Raw genomic sequence first — 27871 nt, forward strand, 5'->3', positions numbered from 1 at the left:
ACCAGTTACGGCGGAGTGAATTGTTAAAGAAAAGCTTGTAGTGGATTTAACCCCCAGGTTCTACGCTAACTTCACACTACAAGAACACGGAAATAAAATAAACCCGGCAACGTTTAAAAATGGCCACCCGAATGACTATTCTCTCTAAAACTAAACAAGATCCCGCTTAAATTTGAAAAGTGGCACGTGATAAAACATCTAAGGCAGGGCCCCCTTACGTTAGTTGTAGACAACGCTTTGACCTGAAGCACAGTAGGGAAGGAACTTTAAATAAAACACTGAAATTGTGAAAAGTTTGTTTAATAATGATCGTAATTATTATGATTGTGAAAACCCGGAAATTTAGTTGATGTACATTAATATAAACAAAACAAACAAAGCCAAAAGGTGTCGTACTCTCGCAAAAGTCACTGCTAAGGATAAAAAGAGTACGACGTAAGAAAAACCTTGCAGTTTGATTAAAACAGTCCAAAAGTTAATTAACAAAGTATTAACAAAGATAGTAAATGCATATACACAATGTTGGTTACACTCAAAGTTAAAAACAAGTTTTTGGTGACAATACAGGAACAGGTACCAAGATTCTGAGAAAGGGTGAAATACACAGGATGTGATTCATCTTTGGTGCAATAAAATCCTTTTGTTGAAAGCAAGATGGAAAATTACATGGCCTTGTAGGCAAATTTGACTAAAAACAAAATATGGGGAAATTATTGAATGGCCACTCATTTAACGCACATAGATTCTAAACTGAAGAGCTTTGATTAGCGTAATCTCGCTCCTGCAAGATGGGTAGTCCGCCCCTGGTTTCGGGGTTTCGAACCTACAGTTGGATGTCGAAGACAGTGCACGGAATTAGGTGCCCTAACACATAATATACTACAGTTTCTTTTTCCACCTTCCCGAGACTGCTTCATTCACGGAGAAAATTGTTAGTAACATACAACAAGTCAGTACATTACATCAAACGAATCAGCAATTTCCACATATTAAAATAAAATGAAAACTTACATGAATGTAACTTCAGGGACAAGACCAAGTAATCAACATCAATAAACATAAATTAAGCAAACATTACCTACACCAAAAACGTAAACAATTACAAACAATAGCATAACGGTATCACACGTATGATTGCATTGCGGTTAAACCAAGTAAATTTCAAAAACAAATATTGAAACACACAAAAAATATAAAATGCGGCAAACAAAACACAAATAAGATATAAAGAAATGCAAAAATTACTACCTGCATTAAATAACACAAAATAACAACAAACATTTATGGAGCGAAACGTTCACGACCGCCATTCAAGACAAGATGCCAAACGTAACTCCCGTTCGTGCTTTCTAGGTGGCGCAGGCAGCTTTTTTCCCACCTAGAAATTGCATGGTTGCCAACTCTCAAAAATGTATGTATCGTCGTAAGCTGTATATACAGGGTGGAACCTTTCAAGCTGTTAGACAATATTGCAAAGAATTACGGCAAGGAGCAACAGAAGATCTCTTAAGACCTAAGACCGTGTAACTCGGTCATTTTCAAAGATTTTTCAAAAATTCCAAAAGCGTTTTTTAACCACAGAAAGGAGTGACTTTTTTAACCTAGTTAACCTGCACTGTATCTCCGTTGCGGGGATCTCCATGTTGAGCCACCAATTTGAACCACCCTGTATACTAATAGGTTTCTACCACTCGATCTATAAATTGCGTTGGTAATCTTTCTTCTAACAAGACTTTTGATTACAATGAATTTTACTAATTTGGAATTAACAAAAAACAAATTCGTTTTCCAGAGGGAACGGAAATGATATGTTGATTAAATCCGTTAAGTTCTTCAGTTCACCAAAGATGCTTTAAATAATAAATTGAATTAAAAATTACATTTCCTTTAGTGTCATGAATATCTGTCGAGATTTCATTGTGAAAAATAAAACCACATCCCTGTGCAGCTCGTAATAAACAACAATGTATAAGTAAAATAAGCCCATAAACAAGAAGTTAATGAAATGAAACAGGGGGTTATTTTTTAGACGAAATGCGTGTTTATTATCACAGAGCTAATATCTTGATTATATTTAAAAATACAAACAAGACTTCTGCGTCACGACTACGGCCTCTAATCGGTATATTATACAACTAAGGTTACTTTGTATTACTTGGGCGCACAAAAATAAAATGTAAGTAATGGAATTCTGTCAGACGGGAGGAAGATATGCCGCTCCTAAATTGGGTGTGCCGTGACATATCACCCTTACGATAATTAAAGCGAAATAAAATTACTTTATTGCTTAATTAATCCATTAGGAACCAACAACTTCTCTTGCACGAACGAATTTCATGCCCATTACCTCTACCGGGATAATTGCAGGTTACACGGCTTTTAATTGTAATACGAGCAGAGATAATTTATATCAATTTGTGCCGAAAAAAATTAAAGCGCAAACTTTTTTGCTATCACGGAATTCCAATTTGAAATTAAATTGTTGGTGATGAATCCTGAAGTGCATGAGATAACGAAGCATTCACGAATTGCTTTGGTATCCTTTTCCGTATTGTTTAAATTACTTTTGCAATAAATGTTAGTTAGACTTTATAAAATCCTCTCTTTTCGCATTTAAAATGCGATTGTCGTTTTACAAACGCAAAACGAGGGTTTAAAATTCAATTATAAAACGTACGGAACGGAATATGAGTAGTACTTAATATGACGAATATCAAAGAAAGCGATGGAATTAATTATCCATTTAAATTAATCTCGGAAAAAACTCAATTATCGTAAACGCATTACCGGGTAATCGATTAGCATTAATATTCAGAGTTTGTGCTAATATTAGGATGGCGTATTGACAAATCTGTTCAATTTTATGATGAACCGTTTACGTTAAGACCTAATGCGTTGATTTAACTAATTAAATTGTACAGTTTTTCAATAAAATTTCGAGTTTCCTGTTGCAGGGCTAAACCTCAAATGTCATCATTTTTTTGATAAAAATTGAAGCAATTGTCAATGCACCGACTTCGATTAAATTTATATGCAAACGTTATTCATTGGTCCATTAGAAATCTTCTGTTAATTGACAAATTAGATTTCATAAGTTCATATACAAATGGTTAAATTGTTTAAACAAATTTTGGTCTATGACATGGCTACGTACCGTACCTCCAAGTTTGACACGTCCAGGGTTGCCATATAGCGTTACAGGACCCGTCTCACTACATAATTTACATACCTCGTTATGGTTACATTTAGATTTTTGGAGAAGGCGATCAAACGCCATGGGAGCTCCAACTAGAGGCGGAATTCCAATTTGATAATGCAAACACGTGCTTCACGTTCAAACAAATTCCAGTTTTTGAAAATCCCCTAAGCAGAAAAGAAAGTTGTATAATTTTTTTCATGAGCACAATTTTGATTCTCCGCGTCAAATTTTCCGATATAATACGAAAGGTATTTTGATGTTGATTGACTTCCAATAGCTAATTAAATCTGCGTTTATTCTGAGCCATTTTCTCTTTCGCTTTGGTTTCCGACTCCACTTGTCTTTGAGAGGTCGTAGTCGTTATGATGCTACCAAATTTTGTTCCAAATAGAAACGTACACGTACAATGATGGTGTTGAAAGTCTAGAAATCTGAAATGGTAGTGTGGGAATCATCGCAGGGTTGAAAGATATTTGCACTTTTTTAACTAAGTGTGTTCGTAACACTGCTTTCATATCATTCGTTACACCATCCACCATAACCCCCACACATATACGAGTATCATTTTATTACCATCGCCTTTATAATAGCTATTTCCCACACACTGACTCCCGGTTCATGTTCACGAAACAAATTCGTGACAGCAAAAAAACGAAACCGTTGATCGGTGGGTGTTGCAAATTACTTATGAGTTCGCCAGAGACTACAAGAACAGCGAGAAATGTGGATAATGCGAACCAACCACAGATTAATTAGATGCGAAGTCACGATTGGGTGTAATAAATTGTGTACATGCTCTTAATGGAAATGCCTTTGATTATATTTATCTCACTTCAGTAAGTAAACCGCCCACTATGTCTAAAAGTTTGTATTTTCTGAATCTTTTCAAGTAATATTTGTGGAGCCACTACTAAAATAGCGTTAATTAAATTCTGAAATGTACAATTAAGTGCCAGAATTGCGCTTAACTTTCAATTTCCCATGTGTATACCTCGGGAAATAATCACACAATCTCATAATAGTTCACATATTAATTACTTTCTTACATAAACGCGATGCTTCTAAATCAAGTTACTAGTTTCGTTTTGCTCTAACGTCGTATAGGGAAACTCTTAATGAAAATAGCAAGTCGTATGAGAACCCCAGGGTGTCAACTGCACTAACTTGTTTTACTAAATGATCGTCTAACGGGATGCTGGCTGTTCTTAGAGCGCCGCAAACCACAAAGAAGCTCTTCAGAGCACTGCTCTCATTACCGCCCTTGCAACAAAAGCGGTAGGAAACGGAAACAATTTTGTAGAAGATATTGATGACATAAATTTACACTAAATACCAAGTTTGGACTTGGCTTTGATTGGACGGAGAAACGCTATAAAATCGACCTCACATCACGAATGGAAAGCGGTCCACATAGTGCTCCTGACATTGGTAGTATAAATGAGAATGCGGAGATAGATAGCCCTTTAGACCATCGATCATTTCAAATCGTTCTGGTGGCGATCGGTTGGCTGTCTGATGTTAAGAGGAAATTGAGTTGCATTGTATGATTTACAGTCGTACGAGGTCTAGATATCAGACATCTAACAATAACATTTTACAATGGCGAGGTGAAGTAATGCAGGTGGAAAATTTGATTTCGGTATTTGTATTACATGTCGCTGACTGCTTCAAGCAGACGGCGATATGAGGTAATTCACGCTATTTCCCGCCTTTCGGGGTTACATTACCAAAACAAAATGTAAGACTGAACACGGTTTATTAATATCCAGAACTTTTAGATCGATTGAATAAACCTACGGGTAGTATAAGGTTGTCATTTTAATGACGATCATGAATATTAACTTCAGAAATTCTCCTCGCAAACAAATGTTTCAACTACAAAACTACATTAGCAGATAATTTTAAACTACCCCACTTAAAACTACCATAATAATATAAAAGCAGTTGCATGTTCTAAAACATTTAGCATTAGTCTAACTATGTTTGCCCCAAGTTTGTCTCGTTGGAAACCGAAAGTGTAAGTGATACGGACTAATTATGGAGTTTACAAACAGAAAAACGACACCGTTGCTTTGTCAGTTAACGCCGTGTTACCAAATCGGTTGACTTTAATGGAATATTAGTGTATCATTTTACTAAAATGGGTTCTCTTTTGATCTCGCCCAGATGTTTATTTTAGTTGTCTTGTTTCTAACGGCTCAGCTTTTCCTTATTGCCTAAAAGGGTGTAATAGGGCTCCAGTTTTACATAACCGGAGGCACAAAACGCACTATCCTTTTTCAAGTTGCTCCTTCATCTAATCATGAAAACGAAATCCTGGAATAAACTGCGTGCGTTTTGCGATTAAATGTGATTCTTTTTTACTCTTAACTTATCTGCCGATGAACGGTCTAGGTATGCAGGCGGGTTGGCAATTTTCGTAGCATTCAACATTTATGATATCCTCTACTGGAACACTTTAAATGAGAGGAGGAGAGATGTTCACATTGAAAATAGAGCAAATTTTCACTAAACGCCATAAATAATGACGGGAAATACTGTATATTATCTACGAAATAAGCACAGAGTCAGTTCGTTTCGCTTGAATTTGTATCTCAGCGTTGTTTTTCCTCGTAGAATATCTGTAATTGCGTAATTTTTGTTTAAATTTTATCGCTTTTCTAGTTTATTGAATTGAGATAAGGTGTTAAAGGTAAGACAAATCTGTCGTTGTGAAAGGAATCTTATCAAGCGTTTTTCGCTGTTAAAAGATAAGGTGTCAAAGAATTGCGCGTTTCATTTTGGAAAAGTGGGTACGTTTGGTGCATTCCGTTGTTGATTGGCGATTTATTTGAAATTTTTTAAAGTAGTCATTTATGTTATGGTGGAAGTGGTGTTCCCAACGATTAACACGGCTGCTTAGGTGTTCTCACTACTTAATATGTTTTTTTCCCGAAGTTAAACTACTAATTTTTTACTACTATTCGGATAGATTTCACTCACTCATTGCATGTTCCGGTTCCCGAATTCCAACCGCGAATCTTCACACATACGCGATATCGTTTTTATTTCCAGATATACTTTTGTTCACGTTCGCTATGAAGCAGTATTTTCCTATGTTCAATGAAATTCAATTTTGAAAGCTAAACTTTTGAACAAAGTTAAGCGACCGCCTGCTACAGTCCATGCTCAAATTCGGATTCTCACCAAAGTCCCTCAAGCGCCAAGATGCAACCACAGGGACCTCTTCTATAATGTGGGTTTCGGTGTAATGCACATCAACTAAATTGTTGTGAATGAGAGGCATGAAGCGATTTACACAAGAACGTTCCGTAGTGCAAAGCCTAGACCACGCACCTAGACTAGGTATCTACAATGTGGATTTAAGAAAAACGATTCAGCAGAATAATACTTGGTACACCACTTTTAACTCTGGATTTTAAATGTTATAAGTTACAACACATTTAACTGTTGTCTTAAAATGATAGTTGTGCAAAATGACGACCACTAGACAGATGGTTTATCATGCATTCCAGTTTCTTTTATCGGTTTTATCGGTTTTTTTACAGGTCTTTCTTTCCTTTTTCCAAAGAATTTTATGCTTCGAATAGCACGTACACTGGTAATATGGAAAAAAAACAGTGTTCATTCAACTATCTAAATAAAGTGCTATGTGCAATGGTATGCGGTCACTGCACCACCCACAGAACACCTGTCCAGCTAATTTAAAATAAATCAAAATTGAAACAGAATTTTATAATCTCTCCTCGTATACTTCCGGGATCTGCTATAAGAAAATTGAGAGACTCGGTGGCCTCTATCAACTTCCGAAAAGAATTAATTACGCAAATATTGATCAACACATAAAATACATCTTTGTCACCAATATAAAAAAATCTGACATGAAAACTCCAACCGGGCTGCACAAAGGATTCGAATAAATCAAATGACACCGCCAATCACAACTAGACCCGCGTCCGCCCTTGCGCTGAAAATAAAACTATAGATGATTCAACTTAAAATTGCGTAACTGGAATAAGTTCCAATAAATTAGCTCTCTCTGACTGACCCCCTGAAAAATTGGAAATATGGTAACCCTCCAACTGCACAACAGTCTAAGGACTTTGTAACATTTTCTTGAAATCGCATATAATTTTATAGTCATCACTCGTTTTCTGCCCAAATATTATGGTTGTTTTTTATTTTTGGGCTGTAAGGCCGTTTTTGGGCTATATTCAAAGGCACATCTGCCACTCAAGCCTAGTTAGGCCGGAAAGAAACGAATTTTATCCATTTATATTAGGTTAAATGAGTAGTTTGTGTGCTGACTAAGATTCCGTTTAGAAAACTGGGCCAGATTAAGACACACTTAAACTTATGGATGCGCGTCAAATAATTTGGGTAGATCATACGATATTGGCTTAATGACATGATGGCTCAAAGATCAAGATGCTATAATTGCAGCAACTTAAACAAATGTTTCATGTGGCGAATACATAATGGAAAATTAAGGTAGGTAAACAGAATGTGAAAAGTTCTCCTTTAGCTAGATGAACATTCACGCGACCCTAAAATCTAACGATATTTAAACACCCCGAGAAGACAAATTACCCAAGCACCTACCCATTAAGATTGATTGGAGCGATCTGAATAACTAAACAATAAAATATGTACGTAGGAAAATTGCACGTACCGTTTGGTACCGATATCATTAATATTGTTTTCGCAAATAGAACGATGATACGGTTAGGACGATTCGCTTTGATCATACATAGAAATCGGATTTTACGAACGAAATATTTCGTAAGTATTGTTTGGATGTATCTTTGTTTATGGAAAATGAGATCGTGGAACGCTTCCTTTCATATTCAGTTTCTGTTGGAAAATTGGTTTTGTTAGGCAATTCTGCAAACGACCTCATTTAATCTGAGTTATTGCTTCGAAAAGATTTCCCCCTATACGAATGTATATTATTTACAAGGAAATTAGCAAAATAAAACTGCAAGTGATTGGTAATAGATGAAATATTGGTTTGTTATCAATAATTATATGTTATAGCGGTGGTTTAAATTCGATTTTGGAATATCTTTTTTACGTGCGTGTAAAGAGTAGAATGGCATTGTAAAAACGACGTTTCCACCGCTAGTAAGGTATCTGGGTAGGGGTCTACTGGATCTCCCGGGAGAACGTCCCGAGCGAGGTGAGAACTTACCACTTGCCTCTATGGGATCAGGTGTGACGTGCGTCTTAAAGTGGAACCATCCAGCCGATGCATTTCACAACAAAAGCGTGAAAGTTTGCTTGAGATAGTCACTGTGTTTCGGCGATAAATTAGGCCCTCTCATGGAGTTGCGTACGAATGAATATATTACGGTTTGCATTGTCGCTACATTAATCGTTACCCAGATGTCGGACTGTCTTTTCTTTATCGGGTCTGAAATTTAGGGCGTTATCTGTTTCAGTCCCTCAACAAACAAAACCGAAGGTAGCCATAGAACGTATATAACGTCTATCGGTATTAATTTCCAAACTGACACCCCGAGGTACACACCCAAACTTATTATCGGTCAACTTTGTCAGTTCGAAATTTATGGCAATACCTTAATTCAACTTTAACGTAGCAAATAAGAGAGAGGCAAAGTTTGATTCTCTAAAGTTGAATTTCTCTAACGGAAAATTAAAGTTGAGGGAGATTTTCTATAACCATTTTGTAAGTGACGAGCTTTACGAAAATTGACAGATCCGAAGTGTGTAATATTCTGATTCGAAATTATATTACAACAGACTTCGACGTCACTTGGCAGCTGCATTATTGCATTTTCTAGTAAAATGCAAATTCGTTTTATAAAAGGAAATTATTCGTCAGATTTGAGTTTATGTAATCCAACATCGAATTTACTTAATAAATCGGCAATTCTACAATACACTGTATTCTAATGCTTTTTGATTTCATTGTACAGTTTCTTATAAGGAGTAACCACATTGCAATAAATCCGCTTCTTAATATCAGCAAAAGGTTAAGAAATATCAATTGCTCTCTAGCCGAGATTAGCAATTTGCAACCAATTAAATTGTTATTTTTGGAATCTTCGGTCCATTTCCTTCCTTTGTATTTTTGAATCATAATATACAGTGGATTTTATATACAGGGTGAATATTTTGTCTAGAACACTGGCATACTCTCGTGATAGTCCAAAATTGAAATTTTTTTAAATTAATTTCCAGGCTCCCGGGCGTCTTACAAATCTCAAAATCTATATTAATTAAGCGCACTTCCAATAACGCTAGCAAAAATCTTATCAGATTAAGTTTCTGCAACACAGTTAATTATCTACGGCTAATTATACTCACTTAATTGGTCGGAATAAAATTTACAAATTCGGCAGTCCAGTAATGACCATTGATACATGGAATTTCGGATAAATGGAAATCTGCGATAATAAACTGCACGACCTTGCGATTATAATGCTCTTTTTCGCTTTACATTGGGAAACTACAGTTGGTTATTAAGAAAAGAAGGGAACTTAAATTATAACGTATTAATTTTCTTTCGTCTTCTAAAGAAGGAGAGCTTTCGGAGACTGCAACAATAACAGCTACTATATGTCTACAGGAACAATTATAAAAAATAAAATAAAATAACATTAGGTAAGGCATCTCAGTTTCCTTATCGTTGGCTAAATGACGCTACAAATTAACACAATTGCTTTTACCTTCTGTTTCCTGCTCCTAGAAAAGAAATTCGTCGAAGTACCGGGTGTTCATTAAAGCTCGTAGCTTCCATCATCAATGTACGGTGTGTTCATCAAATTGCTGTACGAAAACGGGTGCTTCGTTACACTACGACGTGTGTTTCACATTCTTCACCTTGATTGGGGAATGAAGAGATTTTCAGCAACATTTTTCCCGTAACAATGTGGAGAGAAATATGCCGTCGTTTTAACATACTCGAAAATATTGTACAAAAAAACGACCTGGTAAAATTGGCAAACACGCACTGGAAATACCACCGCTGCGCACAAATCGCAAACAGTTGCTAAAACTTGTTTTGAATTGGGCTTTTTATTCATTACCCATATTCATTCCGATCTCCAATAAATAAAATGAGGAAAAGTGGCTTAGATAGCTGAAACAAAATTAAACGCGTAATCAGTTAAAAATGCAGTGAAATTATGAGGGCTCTACTAGAACACGAATCGTGAGTACGTAAATTTCCAACCCTCCTTATTTATTCGTACCGTTCTTTATACGGGGTGGTAAAATTACATTTTCCGAACGTGCGAACGTCCAATAAACCAGTCAAATCTCAAATGTGTTTTTAATTTTCTGCTCTAGTAAATTTCGCTGCGAATTAATTTCGCGAATTTAATAATTCTTCGTAAATTCACTTTTTTAATTAGTTAGATAAGCACATTACTGAGCTTAATGAAAATCGTCTTTCATTTCAGGTGGTTTATGTTGGAATTAAGGTATTATTAAGTTATATATTCCAACTACTGTACTTGGTTTAGTCTTAATTATATCTGCACCGCTTTCTTATGAAATTATTTGTTTCAGTATGTGGGATCGCAAGCTTTGGGCTTCGTGTTCGGCGGGATTGGATCGGCGTTCCTTTTGGAAAACAGCGCTAGAGATTCTTTAATTCAGCCGTTAATTAAGGAGAGTATGCGACGTTTGATTATGTACTCCCGTGAAGACTATGCGCAAAAAACCTTGGCGATGATACAAGAAAGCGTAAGTACACTTTGCTTGTAATATATACGTAGACGTACAGATTTCAATTTCTCAAGCGGAGCTCTTTTTTCTTGAATATCTCACGTTTTCAGTTGCGTAAGCTCAAGATAAATATTGGTTCATGTCGAATATTGTGACGGGGTTGGTAAAGCTGTTTTTTGTGCGGCAAAATAGATGGACTTGACTTTGAAGTTTTCCAATACCGATCTTATGTTGCGAAAATCGGAAATTTGTCACGATCAAATGAAAAAGATGATGAAATGAAAGCAATAATTTGTTAGGAAATTACTAAGCATTAAAGTGTGTTCCTTTCGTGGTAGGCAACGTTTGATTTCCAATTTTTCTTTCCTGAAATTTGGTGTATCATTTTCCTGTTGTATGATTTTCCACATTTATTTGAGATATTGTTAATTTCATTAAACTGAACGCAGAACGGTCAACTGTTTGTTGTTTAATAGAAACCCATAATGCACATATCTTTAAATATAAGTACAATGTCAGTGATTGGAAATTTCGGAACAATACCATGCTTACAATAGAAGAAAAGTGAAGATACAAGATTGTTTGCTGACCTAATACGTATAACGTTAAAATATTGTTGTATGTACACGGTGATCCATAAATGTAGTATATATATATAACATTTTATTACTGTACCTAGGGAGTGTCACCCATACTACATACGATTACTGAGCTATCCGTGGATCAAATAAAATTGTTACATTAAAAATTTGTGCCAGTGCCGCAGGAGTTTCATTTTATGGAAGTAAGGTTTTCGACCCTTGTAAATGTAACTAAGCCCGTATGCCAGTACACTTCATATCGCCGAAAGTTATGCAGAATTTTTTTGATAAACTTGTAGAGAAAATTCAAAAGATAACTATTTCAATGCTTGTACAAAGAAGTACATCGAAAAATCAGATCTGGAATATTGTATACCATACAGAAAAACTTAAATAGCTAATACAATAAATTATATAAAATTTTAAAAATTTGGCACTTGGGGGTCCTTGAACATGAAAATACGCAAATCCAACACACGAAAAGAAATTCCTACTGCAAATCCTTTGACCTAAAATTTCATGGAAAATTAGAGTGACTTTTTTATGGCATGTGTCGTGCCCGTGGAAGTAATTATAGATTAAACAATGGGCAACAGTGTGCAAAATATAACAGTTGAATTTTTTTCAATTTTAAAAGTTAAATTAGGCGTTATTTATTTATTTATTTATTATCCCTCTCTTGTTATGGGCCCGCAACAGGCTTGCGCCTAATTACAGAATAATAATAATATAATATAATAATAATAGCTATTATTATTGCCTCGTCATATAATCTACTATTTTGAACTATACTCGTATATATGGAAATAGACTTGATGTAAAAATAATGTTACGTTTTTAAAACTACTTGCCATTTTTGTATTCACATTACAACGGTTCAAAAGAAAACCATTTTTCTAATTATTGATATTAATATTCCTCTCCCCATTAGTGTCCCTACACTTTTGTCTTATTCGTAAAAAGAAGTGTACGATATCTCCATACGATTTTTACTTAGGTCCAAAATAGAAATTTTATTTTTTTATTTTAGCATAGCTACCGTTGCACAATGCACAGACTCCGTTTGCTTCACTACGTTTTTTCATTGGACGTAATCTGAGGTGTAGTAAAAGTAGAATGAAGTTTGGTACCGTCTAGAGTCTAGACTGAGATCAATGAATTATCGACTGTGCTTTGGGGAGAAGGGATTAAGTTATGAATAAGATCCTAAGTATTTCTTTATTGCAGAAGGTTAAAAAGGGCAATTAAATTAGCACTAGCACAACGACCCCTCCGTCATTTTCATCTGCATGTGGGGAAAACATATTTTATGTAGAAAAATGTTAACAGTAAATTAAAACGGACAGCGCAAAGTTTAAAATCGGGCCACCCGACGTAAATGAATTTAAAAGATTTTAGGGTTTTCCTCGAGAGTAAATTTAGTTAGTAGACTTTGTACACACATTAAAAGAGCCGTTTTACATATTCTCTCACACCGAGGTACATAACGCAGGTCAAATGAGTTGAACCCCCTTGTGGCGAATTGCGGATGTGGTGCGGCGTATGTCTTTATCCCTATCTTAAATAAGGTAACCGCCGTACAGGTGCCAACTAGTTTGGGAATACCAATCTAAACTAAATATTTGATTAATAGATATCGCCAACGGGGGTTTGGCGTAATAGGCGCCGTACATATTCGAAAACAAAACTAGGCTGCGTTCCGATTAAGAGCCCATTTTGCACATCAATACTCACGGTCAAGTGAATTCCCCGTCTCTAATTTGACCCGGCCATATTTTATTAGAATTGCGCAATTTCCAAAAAGTAACGACCCCCTTTATTCGCGTTCCTTATACCAAATTTCCGATCCACTCCATCGTATCCATTTGTTTGATATATTTTCCAATGAACTTTTATACTAATATGAATATAAAACAAAATTTCGATAATGTCTGATTGGAGCACTTTCCCCAAAAGCGGAACCGTAGAAAAATAAGCACGTTCGTAAACAAGAAGTTACGAATCCTTTCTGTATAAATGTTAATGCCGGATTTATTTGATAAATGTATCATCATTTGATGCTTACACAAGCAAAAAAGGACCTTCCGTTCATAAATAAATATGTCGGTGACGCTTCCGAAATCGAATTGCCTCCCGGTTCCCTACAATCTCAAACGTTCCATTACTTTTACATATAAAGTTATAAGGGAGAGCTACCTTCTATCTTGTTCAAAGTCATTACTCCTTCAATCAATACACAAGTTAGCTACGATGAGTTTTAGAATCGAATTATCTATCTCGTTTTATGCATAGACTCCCGTAATTGATAACCAATGTTATCAATATGCAAATTAGGAAAATGTTATGATGTCGTTTATTCCATCAACGCCAATTGCGAAAAAAACACTTTTCAGATTTAAAACTTTGCAATTGGTTTGCAATTTCAGAAATCTAATCAAACATGTTGCCAATCTCTTCCGAATTATAATGGGAGACCTTCGCTGAAACATCTCGCAGTTAAACAAAAGTTCAATAATAAATCGAAAATTGAGTACAGATACCCAATTGTAATTATTGTTGATATGACAATAAATATTTCACATGGTTCTTGCAGCTGCATCTTTGAAAACAAGTAAAGTGATACCTAGATCAAAATTACAAACATTAAAGTGTTTCTCTCCTGGAACTGCCCTACTAATATAAAATTGCAGCCTCGACCTCACAGAACATAGGCGATCCGCAACCCATAAGCCTCTAAGCATGATACTAGCTGTAACTACTGTGACTGTAATATCGTCCCAGGTTTGCTAACAACATTCTCTCAATAGGAGAATATGGCTACACTTTATTCTATTAATTTATTGTTAGAGGAAGTTCTCCGTTCGTGTCGTTAATTTGACCAGCATTTTCCCTGGCGAACTTTAATTTGACTGTGTAAACATCCAACAAGACTTTTATAAATTACTTAAATGCAACGATGCGACGATAACGCGTCCAATTTCCAGGTTCCCAATTACGAACGAATCAAATTTAATATTAAAAAAAAAATACGCGGTGCATATTTGTGCTTCTATAGAAGCCGAACGGGTAGCATTCAATTACTGAACGTACGATAATGGTTGTACTTGTAACAGAAGCTCTTAAGAGTTTCAAAGTTTCCAAGCACTTCGAATTTCTACAAAAACGTAACGATTTATCAAATTCTAGAGAAAGCCAAATTCTTATCTGATTTATTCAAATTTTTTATAAAATACGATTTTACATAATGCACTCTCAATCAAAAGGCCGTTCGATTCATTCAGTAAGGGTGAACGAGAGTCTTGTATCAGCGAATTGTAATCATTTCATTAAAGTTGTGTCTAGCAAACTTTTATTTCTCCGACGCACCACAAAACACTGCAATGTATTAGTTGGTGGAAAATTGAAAACTAAAGTTAACTTTTTACAGATTGGGTGCTGTGGAGCAGAAGGGGCTCACGACTATCTGAACTTGCGGCAACCTCTTCCCACTCAATGCAGAGACACCGTAACTGGAAATCCGTTCTTCTACGGATGTGTGGATGAATTAACTTGGTACTTTGAGGAGAAGGCCGCCTGGGTTACCGGTTTAACAATGGCCGTCTGCTTTCTACTTGTAAGTAACTTATTTTAACTTTTGAGCTGTGTAACAAATCAATCGGCGAACAAGTTTGAATTTGTGCTTCGGGTGAAAGGATTCACTAAAAAACTGCCGTTGATATTTCCCGGACTTCTTTGTTATTCTTGGATTTATGTTGGCCTTTATCTTTAAGCTACACGATCCTTGCAAACTTTATATACTTTTCCAGTGATTAATTGGTCAGGATTAGGAATTGTCGTGAAACCAAGTTAGACTTGTCGAGAATTCGAATTATATGCTTATACGCGGGTCAAACTTTGCCGAATTTGATCTTACATCTTTCCCCTCTTACTTTATCGATTTGAATAGATGAGGGAAGTTTTTATTTCTGGAGTGTCTTTATTTGAACAGAGTATAATTGTGGATTCACTTGTGAAAGGGAAGCCGTACAGGGCACGTAATTTGCTGTTGTGTAATCTCTAGTACAACCTAGATTTCCGCTATTAATTTAGGACTCCATTCTTACCCCCCAGCTAAATATTTAAATTTCAGCAATATGAAAAACGCGCTGTCAAAGAAAATGTATCTGAGGATATATTATCTTCCAAGGTATAATAAAAGAATACTTATGCTTGCTTGTATGGCATTCCTAATATTAAATAACAATCACTAGATTTTAATACAACGTAGACTCCCTTTGTTGGTGGCCCCTTTCTTATTACAATGCACATGACCTCTTGGAAACTCACTCAACAGTATACGAAATGCTTATATCATCGACTGATCCCTTTTAAGCTTTGGCTGCATCTAATGCAAAAATTCCTTTAATGGTAACTGATGCATTCCTTTATACAAAATCAATTTAATTAAATTAAAAATTAAATTTGAGGTTATACATACAGTTAGGGTATTTTGACATTTGATATTAAACCCTTGGTAATGTTAGACAGTCTGCATCTGCAACGTACAGATGTGCGTGCAAGTATAGCAGTAGTATATTATAGAATGCTGTAACTTCTACAAGTAGGCAGAGTATCAAATTTAGTGGGGTGAAATTTATTGGCCAAATAAACTACACGATTAATGAAAATTCAAAAATAATTACTCAGATTGTAGTGGAAATGACAAACGTCTTCCCTGCGTAATTTAACTTCTATGGAACGTTGACTCTTAATGGGTTTCGGAAACCTTTCGAGCGGAGATGTCTAAGATATATTTTGCCTTCTTAAATACAGTTCTTCGGTTACAATTGTGAGTGAACAAAAAAGCTAATTCAGGTGAATTTCAGTGGGGAAGCACAACTTCTGTCTTTTGTACTTTCGTTAATATAACGATTCCTATTGGCACAATTAAAAACATGATGCACTTAATTGCTACACGTGACATACAAAAAGATGTAAAACCATGGATAAGAAAAAACAGTCGAGTTTAGATCAAGGACGTGATGTTTTTTTCGTTATCACGAATGGACTTACAAAAAACTTTCGTATTATGTTACTGCACTGCAAGTGCACATAAGGGGATTTGAACTTTGGAACCCATACCACAATTACGCTCTCTTTCAAGATAACCCGAGACAGCCCCGTTTACTCTCATTCTTCCAATTTAAGAAAAAAACCACCTCCTCTTATAGAATCCACATCGTTATTCCCGACGGCACTCGAAATTCCATCTACGCCGTCATAACTGATAAAACGCCTGCATCGATTATCTAGCACGTGACAGTGTTTGTCGAAAAACCAATTAATTCTTGTCCGATAAGAACTTTTTATTAATGTTCCATAATGTTACCCATTATTTATCACACCAACTAAACACAACAAGTAGAACGGAATTAAACAATCTTTGGACTAAATTTACAATAAGAAACTAACTTTAAAATGGCAGATCATCAAATTTTTACGGAAATGTGCTAGTTATATGAACTTATATGAAATACCTGGCCTTACTACCTGTTCCAGAGTTTAAACTTGTAAACCAAATGAACAAAAAATGACTAATTTCACCGTAAAAGTGATAACATTTCTACCTAAATGGCGGTTTAAAATGTGAAGTTTCTTAACAAATGCCACCAAAATGCAATCAACGTAAACACTACTATCGTAGGGATGCGACCATTTATTAAACCTATTGAAATTCAACATCGAATGTAGACAATATTGTCTGCCAATATCCTTGTGTATTTCTTGATTAAAGCACGTAAGAGGTATACATTACAACGATACCCTGCAATCGGCATAAAGTGATCTTCCCCGGACAACCCTTAGTATATATAGGGGCGACCCTTCTTGTAAATAAACGATGCACACTGCATTTATATTGTTTAAGCCTTAGCTAAGCAAAAGCTTAAGATACAATTTCGTTTCATCAGAATTGCGGCTACTGCCAATTTGTAGGCCGACGGAATGGAATAGCATCTCGATCCCTCCATTTGAAATTCCCTAAATAAATTATTATTAAACGATTCGCCCTAGATAAAGTGGTTTAATTATTGCAATCCTGTAACGTTTAGAAATTGGTTTTAGAATTAATCGCAATTGAATTAACCACTTTGGAGGTGCGCGACACAGAAAGTAATGTAAGAAAAGCTCTCACGCACCCAATTTATTCATAAGGTACTTAAATCTTCATAAAATTGTGTAATAAGTTGAGAATTATTGACATTTATTGTAGCATAATGAAGACATAAACCCTTAAATTCGTTCCAAAATTCCCGCAGAATTTCCCCCGAGACGTGCTATCTGTCGTCGGAAAATCAAGGTGTGCGCACAGCGAGGGGTAGGTAGTAACAGCACAGGTGTTGTTAATAAAAATATATTACTATAAAATAGAGTGGGGGGGGGGGGGAGTTTTCCCTTAAATTCCATAATGTACGCAGAGAAAATGTGCACGTACAACATTTATTCGACGACTTTTTGTATAGAAATAGGAATTCTTACAGTTGAGTCATTTATGTGTTGGTAAATCGTTACAATAATAAACTGAAAATTTAATTTAACGAGAGCGGCCCTTTTGTTTGCTCGGCCCTTCTTCGTCGTTATCGTTTAGCCTCGCAATTTATAGCAATAGATACAAGTCTAAGTTACAACAAACCTAATAACGCAAACTGACATTTCGGGCTAACGATGTCCATTTGTTAAGAATTTTATTTTGTTGCTTTCATTTATTTCTCAGTGTTCATCATTTCACACAAAAGCCTTAACAAAACTCAAGTGAGTCGTTCAATTTTGCAAGGAAACATCCCTTAACGCGAATCATTCCGTTCATTGTAGCTGACGTATAGTAAACGGAAATTAAACTTTCAGGGCACGCGATATTCAAATCTAAACCAGATTAAAATTAAACAGCTATCTATCTAGCGAAATATGTACTTACTTCCGCGTTCTAACACTCTCTCCATCAATTTTTGTTTACTAAATCCATCGGGAGCAAAACAGATTTCAAAAGGATTCCGTTAATATTTACCGAGAAGAGCTAATCGAAATCTATTTGAAACAAAAACTGTGAATCTACATGAAAATCGAGCCGTAGTTTCGTCCAATTGAGTCAAATATCTAGGGAATTCATTTCTTACAGCCGATGCAATATAATCACTTTATTTTGAAAGTTTGAAAATTACGTTTGAATTTGCTCCGCCGATCTTTGAAAGAGAAATACATTTTTCATTTGAAATAAAATTGCAATTTTCACTTAACACGATTACGAGAAAGTTTGTTCCTTATATTCCGCTAATAAGGAACGTTATTGCATTAATTCAGATTAGCGTTCTTTTTATTTGAATTTTAAAAAATGTTTCGCACATAAATATTACTAATAAGGCCGTATAAAATTCAGTTTTAATTACCAAGGGAACGCTAATGCTCTGCAGAATTGGCTATTATTAATGAGAATCCGTGGCACCGGGTTTATAATCCGCTGCATAGTTTCGACTTTTATTTGTTTCGCGGAATGTTTCCCCGAGTTCTAAAACTGAACTATTCCCAATTTTGAAGCTTTCCGAACGGAGAAGTCCATTGATCAGCAGTAGTAATGCTCTGAGGAGCTTTCTAAAGGCGTTAAGGATTGTATTCGGATGGTTAAATCTGCTTCTCCCAAAAGAAATGCGGCCCCCTCAAAATACGCCGAGTTGAAATAGTAAAATCAATGGGAACTCGGAAAGACTAATGCGACAAGGATATATGCGTAACTGGCCCCTTTTCTGTACGGAAAGAAAAAATTCACCCCTGCAGTTTTGCGGTTCGTTGTGCCATTACGGTATCATTTGAAATTGAGTTTTTATTCAAGACTTCAATGCAAGATTTTCAAAGAATAATCTAAAATAAGCTTTCATTTGGGATTACGAAAACCTAATTATTAATTCTTTGGGGATATAACCTTGCCCTGGTGGCAAACAATAACATTCTTACGACCATAAAGAATGAAGGTCAAATAAATTTATTTCTTCGATTCAAACACCAACCCTTAGTTAAAAATAGATAAATTAACTTGAATAGAACGATTGTGTTAATGAGCAAAAGACACTAAATAATTATTTTGGTTGTCTGAAATATTTCGCGTCCGAGACAGTTACTAACGAAATATTTTACCCTGCTTCTGAGGACCCTCGAATTATCAAAATACACGCGACACTCACATTCACACCAGGTCCATCGTCGCTGTGCTATGAACAACTTTTGTATGTACTGGTGTTTCTACTGAATTTACTTATGCTCTATGATAAAAGTAATAGTCCAGTAAAACTTTAAATTGGCTGGAGCATTAATTGAGATAGTAGTCATTTTTTGTTCTTATTGAAGCGAATATTCTAGAAATCCCGATGGATATCGAAGCGCCATGAAAGATTAGTGATTGGGGATAAGAAACTAAGGCGGAAGTAACACATTATTTCCGGGAAATATGATGTTTGTTCTAGAATATTCGAGAGCATTCGAGAACTTTCGAACAAGACCGGCGTTTGCTATATAATCAAAATTGCATTGTGATGGAGTTAGTTCCAACATCAGTGCCGATAGTGATGTATTAAGTCCGCCATGTGTTATGTTACAAATTGTGAGTGAATAATAATAATTAACTGTCAATCCATCCCGTAAGCCAAAAGTTGTATAAGGCTGGTCTCGGGGCTGGTTCTGAACTGAAATTTGATTCATTTCAAAAAACAAAGAAAGTGAAAAAAAATCGTTTGTTGTGCTATCACAAAGCGTCTGCAAGTGTTTAAGCAAATCTGGATGATTCTGTCCAAAAGCGTAGGCTACTACCTCAATTAATGTTCTACTGGAATTGAATGGTTTGAGCCTTAAATTACCTTGGTGGGAATTTTTTTTAGTTTTGCTATGATATTTTAACTCTTTGAGCTGGTAGACACCTTTGGATATTGAGGCACCCTGAAAACTTGTCCAATACTTCTCCAATAACACCCGAACAGAGAATTGCAGACCTGGCTGAGGAATGGCGGCACAAAATCAACCCTTATATTTTTAACGATAGGAATTTTTTTTGCAAAAATTGTTCTTGGAACATTTCGAAATTTTTACACCTCTAAATTTAATACCTATCCTATTAGCGAAAAACTGAAGAAAGTCCAAAAATTTCGAAGTTTTTGGGGCACAAAAGTTATGCTCAACCTCAACCTCAACCTGGAGGGGTACAATTTCAGATTACTTATTTCCAAGCCCATCTTAAGCTATTAGAACAATTTTTCGCTTTTTCAGGTCAATTTGAGGTACCCCCTTTCAGGTATAATTTTACTGGACTAATATACGAGTAAACGAGTACATATGATAGTAGTCTGCAAAACAAACATAAAATACTCAGAAACTCGACAATTCCACCAGTTACAATGCTTCTGAGTGCTTGAGATTTTAGATCTGATGCGTAAAGACCAGAGAAATGCGTGCTGGCAGCATCGCGATTGCTTATTTTTAAAATATGTCATATGGATGCTCCTTTTCTTTCTCAAATAAAGACTTCGGTCTGCTTGCATGCAGGGAAATGTTTTAAAAAGGCAAATGTGGGCCACACGTAAAGTGATTGACGAGGCGAACGAAGCAATATTAATATGTTACATGTGGCATACATTTCCGACATTTTTCAGCAAAAAATTACAACGGAATAAAAATCAGACATATACCGAAGCCCAAAAATTGTAATCTAGCACGCCATCGAAAGGAAAAAGGGAAAAAAATTGTCGGACGGTAGCACATTTTCATAAGATAACATAAATGAAATAAATAGAGAGACCTAAAACATGCAATATAACGTCAAGTTTGCTGAGGTTTGTTTCCGGAAAGTGTCAAGTTCCGGTCTTACCACAAAATTCTAATCCAGACGGCGACAAAAGGTAACACGTTCCATAATAACTTGCAGTGGCGCCCCTTACGTTACTCCTGCCATAATAAACAGGCCAACACACATCTGGTGCACCTTATTTATGTGCTTTCTCTAAAGTACTTTTTGAGAACTACCCCTTAAAATGTTTGATATGCATAATATATTTCATGCACGCTCCTAATAACCGTGATTTATACATTAACTTAAAGAATCGAAAAGGTGGAAAAAGTACACCTAAACCAGCAGCGGCTTTTAATCGAAACCGCTGGAAAACGAAAATAAACGGTTTTTATATGAATTGATTATCCGATGCGCGGATTATTATCCGACCAAAAACGACAACAAGAGATTGAACTTCAATTTCCATATATTTTAGTGGATTTGGGTTTAAATTATTTTATGGGGTTGTTATTTAAAGAGGATAAATTATGTTTGCAGTCTACTGTTTGTTATGTACGAAAGGGAAATAACAATACGCTCTTGAAAAAAGAAATTTAGTTAGACTTTATTTATTGATTTTTCATTCCATTACATTTAGACTTTCAAAGAAATGCAATAAAAATAAATATAAATCACTATGATAATACTCTCAAAGATACCTTCCGAATTATAATCAGCAAATGGAAACTTCAAATAAAAACATTGTTAATGGCCCTAAAATACTCCAGAGTCAATTTAATAATCTCTATTAGTTTAAGTATTTCGATTATAAGAATGTCACGACGGTCGTAATTGTGTTTTCTTAATGGAAAGTACTAAAATTGCTTTGCTCGCGTAATGCACACGCCTGGGCTCAATATGTGGAGGCTTTTCCTTTACAATTTTATTTCAATATTTCTCAATCTACCCCAGTCGTCGTCGGCTTTCCCCGCATCGTTGTGCGCGTTCAATTTTACCAACGGATTTTCGCGATTCGCAAAAAAAAGCAATAACAGTGGCGAACGAGACATTAAGAAAATGTACCAATTTTTCTTGAAGCATGCGAAAGAATTATGGTCGTTAAGTTTTTATAACGGGAAAGGAAAATACAAGGGTTGACCAATATAGTGCTGTATACATTTTTATTCGACGAATTTGCAATTCTCGATAAAAGTGGGATTTTCAGGAGAGTGTTGGTATTCAACATTCTCTATTTTCATTGCATTGAAAAATTGTTTACACTCATTCGAATTATCCTCATCGAATAGAAAGTAAAGCTTTTAGATCTGAATATTTTGTACCTATAGTGAGGAAACTGTGGACGTAATTAAAACATACATTCGCACCTATTAACCTAACGAAAGCATTAAGGAGATAAATATTGTGGGTCGAGCAAGGAAACAGAGTCGTTCCGTCCCACCACTCTTTAATTAATATTCAAACCTCAGCTTCTTCCACTTTAACAGTAGCCTGGGAGATCTAATGATAGTGATGATAATGATTGCATAAACCCACCCTAAACACTGAAAAAACATCAAAATAGAAATCGGATAATCAGCACCTGGATAGGTAGACAACCCCTACTCATATGGGCTTTCCTACCTGTGCCCCAGTAGTCGACCCCAAATATTGTAATCATGTAGTGCTTAGTAGAGTAAAAAAATGGTCCAGTCATTAGCAATCAACTTTTGTGGCAAACAGCTGCTAGAATGGTAGACTGACGAGGGTTCCAGGAGAAGATGAACGTGGCGCCTCGTCGGCGAAAGAGCATATTATGTGAAAATTTTTATAGCTTTACTCAAAAGTGCGAATTTTATCTCACTTTAGACGTAAGCACCCAGTACAATGTAATTACCAGTGCAACTTACATCGCCTCCTGTAAATTTTTTGAGTTCAGAAAATGGCGGCGGTCGCACGGAAAAACTAAAACAAAATTACGGCTTCCTAGCGGGATGAAAGCAACCAAACACAAATTAATTAGCGATGTCTACGAGAAAAGAAATGCAGGAAAGCGAAACTATATCCCCCCCCCCCCGCCCCTTATAATTAATGGAACAGGAAGTAGCAACAAGCTTTCCTGGCAATAACACGTAGAAATTTCTGTGCAAGAAAAAGCAAAATCGGTAAATACGGTGCGGTCGACTTAATGTAGAAGCAAAAATCAAACAGTGATAAATAAATTTGCGGGAAGTATCAAAAATTAATACGGTACTTACAAATGTCACTTACGGAAAATCCAAAAGGCAGAAGATCCCCTCCAAAAATTAAACGTTAACCTCACATACACTTCCCAAAATATGGAGAGGGAATGTAGAGGATTCCCAGCCGACCGGCGTGTTCGATTAATATTGTGCAAAAATTAAGGCTTCGTTCAGACACGGTGGTAATAGCGCGATTCTCACGCGGGTCCCGCGCGGTATTGTCTGAGCGATTTGGAATATTTTCATGTAAATAAGATCCTCATGGGAATGCGCGATTCCGCGCCATTACCGTCGTGTGTGAACGAAGCCTATGACATCTGCTGACGTCTGTAAACTTCAAATTAATTAAGAAAACTTCTTTTCATACCCCTCACGACTTAATCGGATGTTTTTACGGCAACACAATATTTATTTGGTTAAATCCACTTACATTACTTGGCCGGATTGAAATTTCTAAAGTTGGTAGTCCAGTAAGGCTCATTGTTAATTGGTTAGTTTAATGTTTTACATTACCATAGGAACAAAAACCTGCTAATAATGGCTTAAAGTGCCTACAATTCTAAAATATTAGTTTGCATCGTCTTCTAAATGACAAGAGCTTTCGGATGCAACAAAAATAATTGAAATATCTTGACGGGAACGGTTTATTTACGGTAGTGGCAGCTGAACACAACTCTAGAAAATAAATCAATTACCTATCTTTAGCTTCTAGTTCAATTCCTAGAACCAACACAAATGCTTTCGGCACGACACTTTTCGTAACGAAGCGCCCAACTTAAACTGCTTCTAGATACCGGGTGTTCATTTACAGAGTGATCACTAAAACGTATAACCGTCAATGCGGAAAACGGGTACTTCGTTACATTATATTTTGTAGCGGGTTAGGTTGCCCCAAACCTAAAACGTGCTTCGACTGCATACCTACTTCATCCACTCGACAATCCAAGCAGGTCAGCTTACTTTATTTTATTCCACATTCTATGCAAATATGAAAAAGACTAATCTCTTCTTGCTGTTATATCCCGTGAAGAAACCTGAAAAGTGGAGCAACTAAATAAGGGCAATGACGTCACATTCATTACTATAATTTATTCAATTTTACCATACAGTATTTGTTTTTTTACTTAACCCAAATCAAAGTTTATGAAATATATGATTTAAGGGCAAATCAAGCTAAGTAATACCAATAAACTAAATTTAGCATATCTATAGATCGCTTAATTAAAATTGTACTTAGTACCAGGCTAAATTGAAACGGTTCTCACTCGATTTTCATTTTAATAATACCCCAATGCTAGCGTAATGTAATAAATGGCGTTGATATATTACAATACTGAACGGTTAATGTGATCAATAACATCCAACATCAAATGTTTGTCATCAACAGCTTAAATGTGTTTATATAAGCGTACATAATCCGTAGATAGTAATTAATGTACGAAGCATTGGTGCGTGCAAGAAACGTTGATCCCCTAATTGATGGCGTCCAATCATATAAATTTGCTCAAAAATTATGGATATGTATCGCGAATTAGGGTTTCGTGCAGCTTTCCAATTTTATTGCGTGCGTTCATTATGCTAATTATTTTTATAAATTTGTAATTCAGACAACTTTGAACTATTCGCCTCTTTTTAGAACTATTCATGCGACTTGTGTGAGTTGTGTGCGACCCAGAAGTGTTAAAGCGCGCTTAAAGATATCAATGGCCGGATTGCGTGAGGATATGGTATCAGACCAGAGGCTTACTTAGAGGGTGCTATTTAAACTTTCCTTGTGTATGGCATGCTAAAATAATTTTGCTGTAAGTAATAGTCTATAAACGCTTTTCCGTTGTTTCATACTGCTCTGAGCTAAATAATGTGGCACGAATTTACGACGTGATAAGTTTTGACCTATTTCTGAAATACGCGCGTTAACCGTATTAGTTATTTAAATTTACCCTAAGCAAAAATCACCACGCAATGTTTTTCACGATCACACTAAGAGATTTTGTAACCGGAAACCCGTCCCAACTGCCATAACACGCCCCTTGTGTACCCAAAACTTGAAATTCAATTATTCCGCTAAGAGTGTGGGTTCATTAATAATAATTGAACATTAATAGGTGAGAGTAATTCTAAATTGGAACAATTAAGTATCAATTCTCAAAATGAGTCTGTTATGTCAATGCTGAAAGGTTGTAATTTGTATAATGAAAGGCGTTTGAACAATCGAATACGCGTTCCTTTAGGACGACGTCGTTTGATTTCGTTTTCAAATATCTTTCCTTCCGATTTGTTATTAACAGCTACAACGAACAGGTGATTAAATTGTTGCGAAAATTATTTTCCGGGTAGCGTTTTGTGTTATTAATTAAACCTTTTTGCACAAAACATAATGCATATAATGTTCTCGATACATTTGGGCTTCGTTTTTAGGTGTTTATGCAATTACGCTGCCCCTCAGGGCGTTGTTACCGAGCAAACAATTTTAGTTCATCGAATATTTTGTGTGTGCACCTTCACCAATTGCCAGGTTCGGTGATTGCTTGCAGTATCAACGCTGATATGGATAAACCAATGGACAATAATTATGACAGCGTGTCTTCGTAAACCCATAGATGTGTTATTTTCTGCAATAAAGTAATTTTCACAATTCCGTGCCTGTCCCTTTCGTCTCTTCTTGGCTATCTAACCTAAATTAATGACAAAGAACTGATTATTTCATCGTTTAAACAGTAAAAATCAATTGAGTCTCAATTGAGTCTCTACCATTGTTTTTTTTCCGTCCTGAGGTACACTTGTAACCTTAGTATATTATGTTATGTTTACACTTGACATATATGTTCAGGCATCTGTGTGGCAGGTGTAAGAGGCACTCTTTCCATGTAATAGAAGAAGACAGAAATATTAATTACATTTTTTACTTAAGGTAGTCTTACCTTAATTTTTTAGGCAACCAATTTGCAATGTGTTTGTTTACACATCAAAATTGCAAAAAAAAAATGCATTTCACTTGGTCAAAACTCTCGACTAGGCTTTGGAATTATATTCTAAAAGCAATGATTGGATTGTGAAGTGGTAAAAATGTGATAAAGTTTTAACACAAATAGCAAATTTATCTCCTGTTCTAGTTTCAAACTAAGTTTATCTGAATGTGGCAGTAGACCTTTTCCAATGGTTTTCCCAAACGGGCATTTGACAATAATCTCAAGTAATTATTGGCAGTAATTGGAATATATGTATACATACGAAATAACATTGTTAAACCTTTTAGAAGTTGTCAACTGTAGTATTATTTGGCTGTCGCTTTTTAATTAAAGAGAAGGCTTGTGTCATCCATCCCCAAAACTAATTTAGTATTAATGCAGAGACATATTTAGCAAATATATGTTTGCTGTCGGCAGCACAAAACGAAGGTGTATTTTTAACATTAGGTATTAATCGCGTAGTTTAACCCCTATACAACTCTAACCCCACGTTACAATGTTTGTTAATCGGTTTTACACGGATTATGTTCGTCACATGTGTGTTAAATTTATAGATTTGTTCATGACGATCCCCTTGTATTTTGAATATTGTAAAATTTATTGTAATAAAACCATATTCTCTTTTTAGGTCTGCAACGCGGTGATGGCGATCATCCTTATACAGGCGATAAAGAAAGAACAAGAAGAAAGCACCGAGTATCGTCGATAGATGTCAGGAGGATGTTTTTGCACACTAATTTAGTATTTTAAAGTTTTATAATTTAGGTAATAGTTTAGAATAACGAGGTTAGAACCGTAACAGCACACATTGCTATATCGAAATGACAGCGCCCGCTCAGCACGAGTGTAATATTAAACTTAATAATTTATGTATGTTTATATAATTGATGCAATAAACGTTTTAGAACTGTTCTCTATTTATTACAATATGTAGATCGGTTTATATCTGCACGCGCCAGGTAACTCATGTATTTGTATCAAAATATAATGAGATATTAATGAGAATTCTGCGCCATAAATCATATTACGAGCAGCGCGAGTTCTATATCACTAAAATTCGCATAAATATCGGTTGAATGGGTTGTTTAGGGCTGGGGGAAAGCAAATACAATCTACAATGGCACGATTACTGGGGAGATGGAGCCCTATCTTGCATTACTATGCGGGACGTTCCAAAATGATCATTCCTTTTTCTTGCTAAACAAGTAAATTTAGTTTCGCATTCGCGAATGTCCTTTTTAATGTTCTTCCATAAATAGAAGGTAATTAAGTATATGCGGAACAAACAACATGATATTTACTTACAAATGGAAGTGAGCAAACGAGATAATCATATTTTTATTTGTAAAGTGATATATTAGCGAAAGCAGTGCTTAAAGTGGAATATATGTTTCATACTTCTG

At 35.7% G+C, this 27871-nt stretch overlaps 1 protein-coding gene across 1 annotated transcript in view; it reads left to right on the forward strand.

Moving 5' to 3' along the window:
• LOC116168693 (tetraspanin-2A) overlaps positions 1-27380 on the forward strand; it is a 72717-nt gene extending 45337 nt beyond the window's left edge. The window contains exons 3-5 of the mRNA XM_031484642.1: positions 10736-10912; positions 14903-15088; positions 27097-27380. Of these exons, the coding sequence (XP_031340502.1) occupies positions 10736-10912; positions 14903-15088; positions 27097-27177 (444 nt within the window). The 3' untranslated portion in view covers positions 27178-27380. The remainder of the gene's footprint in view (positions 1-10735; positions 10913-14902; positions 15089-27096) is intronic.
• Positions 27381-27871: the final 491 nt, after the last annotated feature.

The sequence above is a fragment of the Photinus pyralis genome, unplaced genomic scaffold (assembly GCF_008802855.1).
Source record: "Photinus pyralis isolate 1611_PpyrPB1 unplaced genomic scaffold, Ppyr1.3 Ppyr1.4_LG4, whole genome shotgun sequence".
Taxonomy (NCBI): Eukaryota; Metazoa; Arthropoda; class Insecta; order Coleoptera; family Lampyridae; genus Photinus; species Photinus pyralis.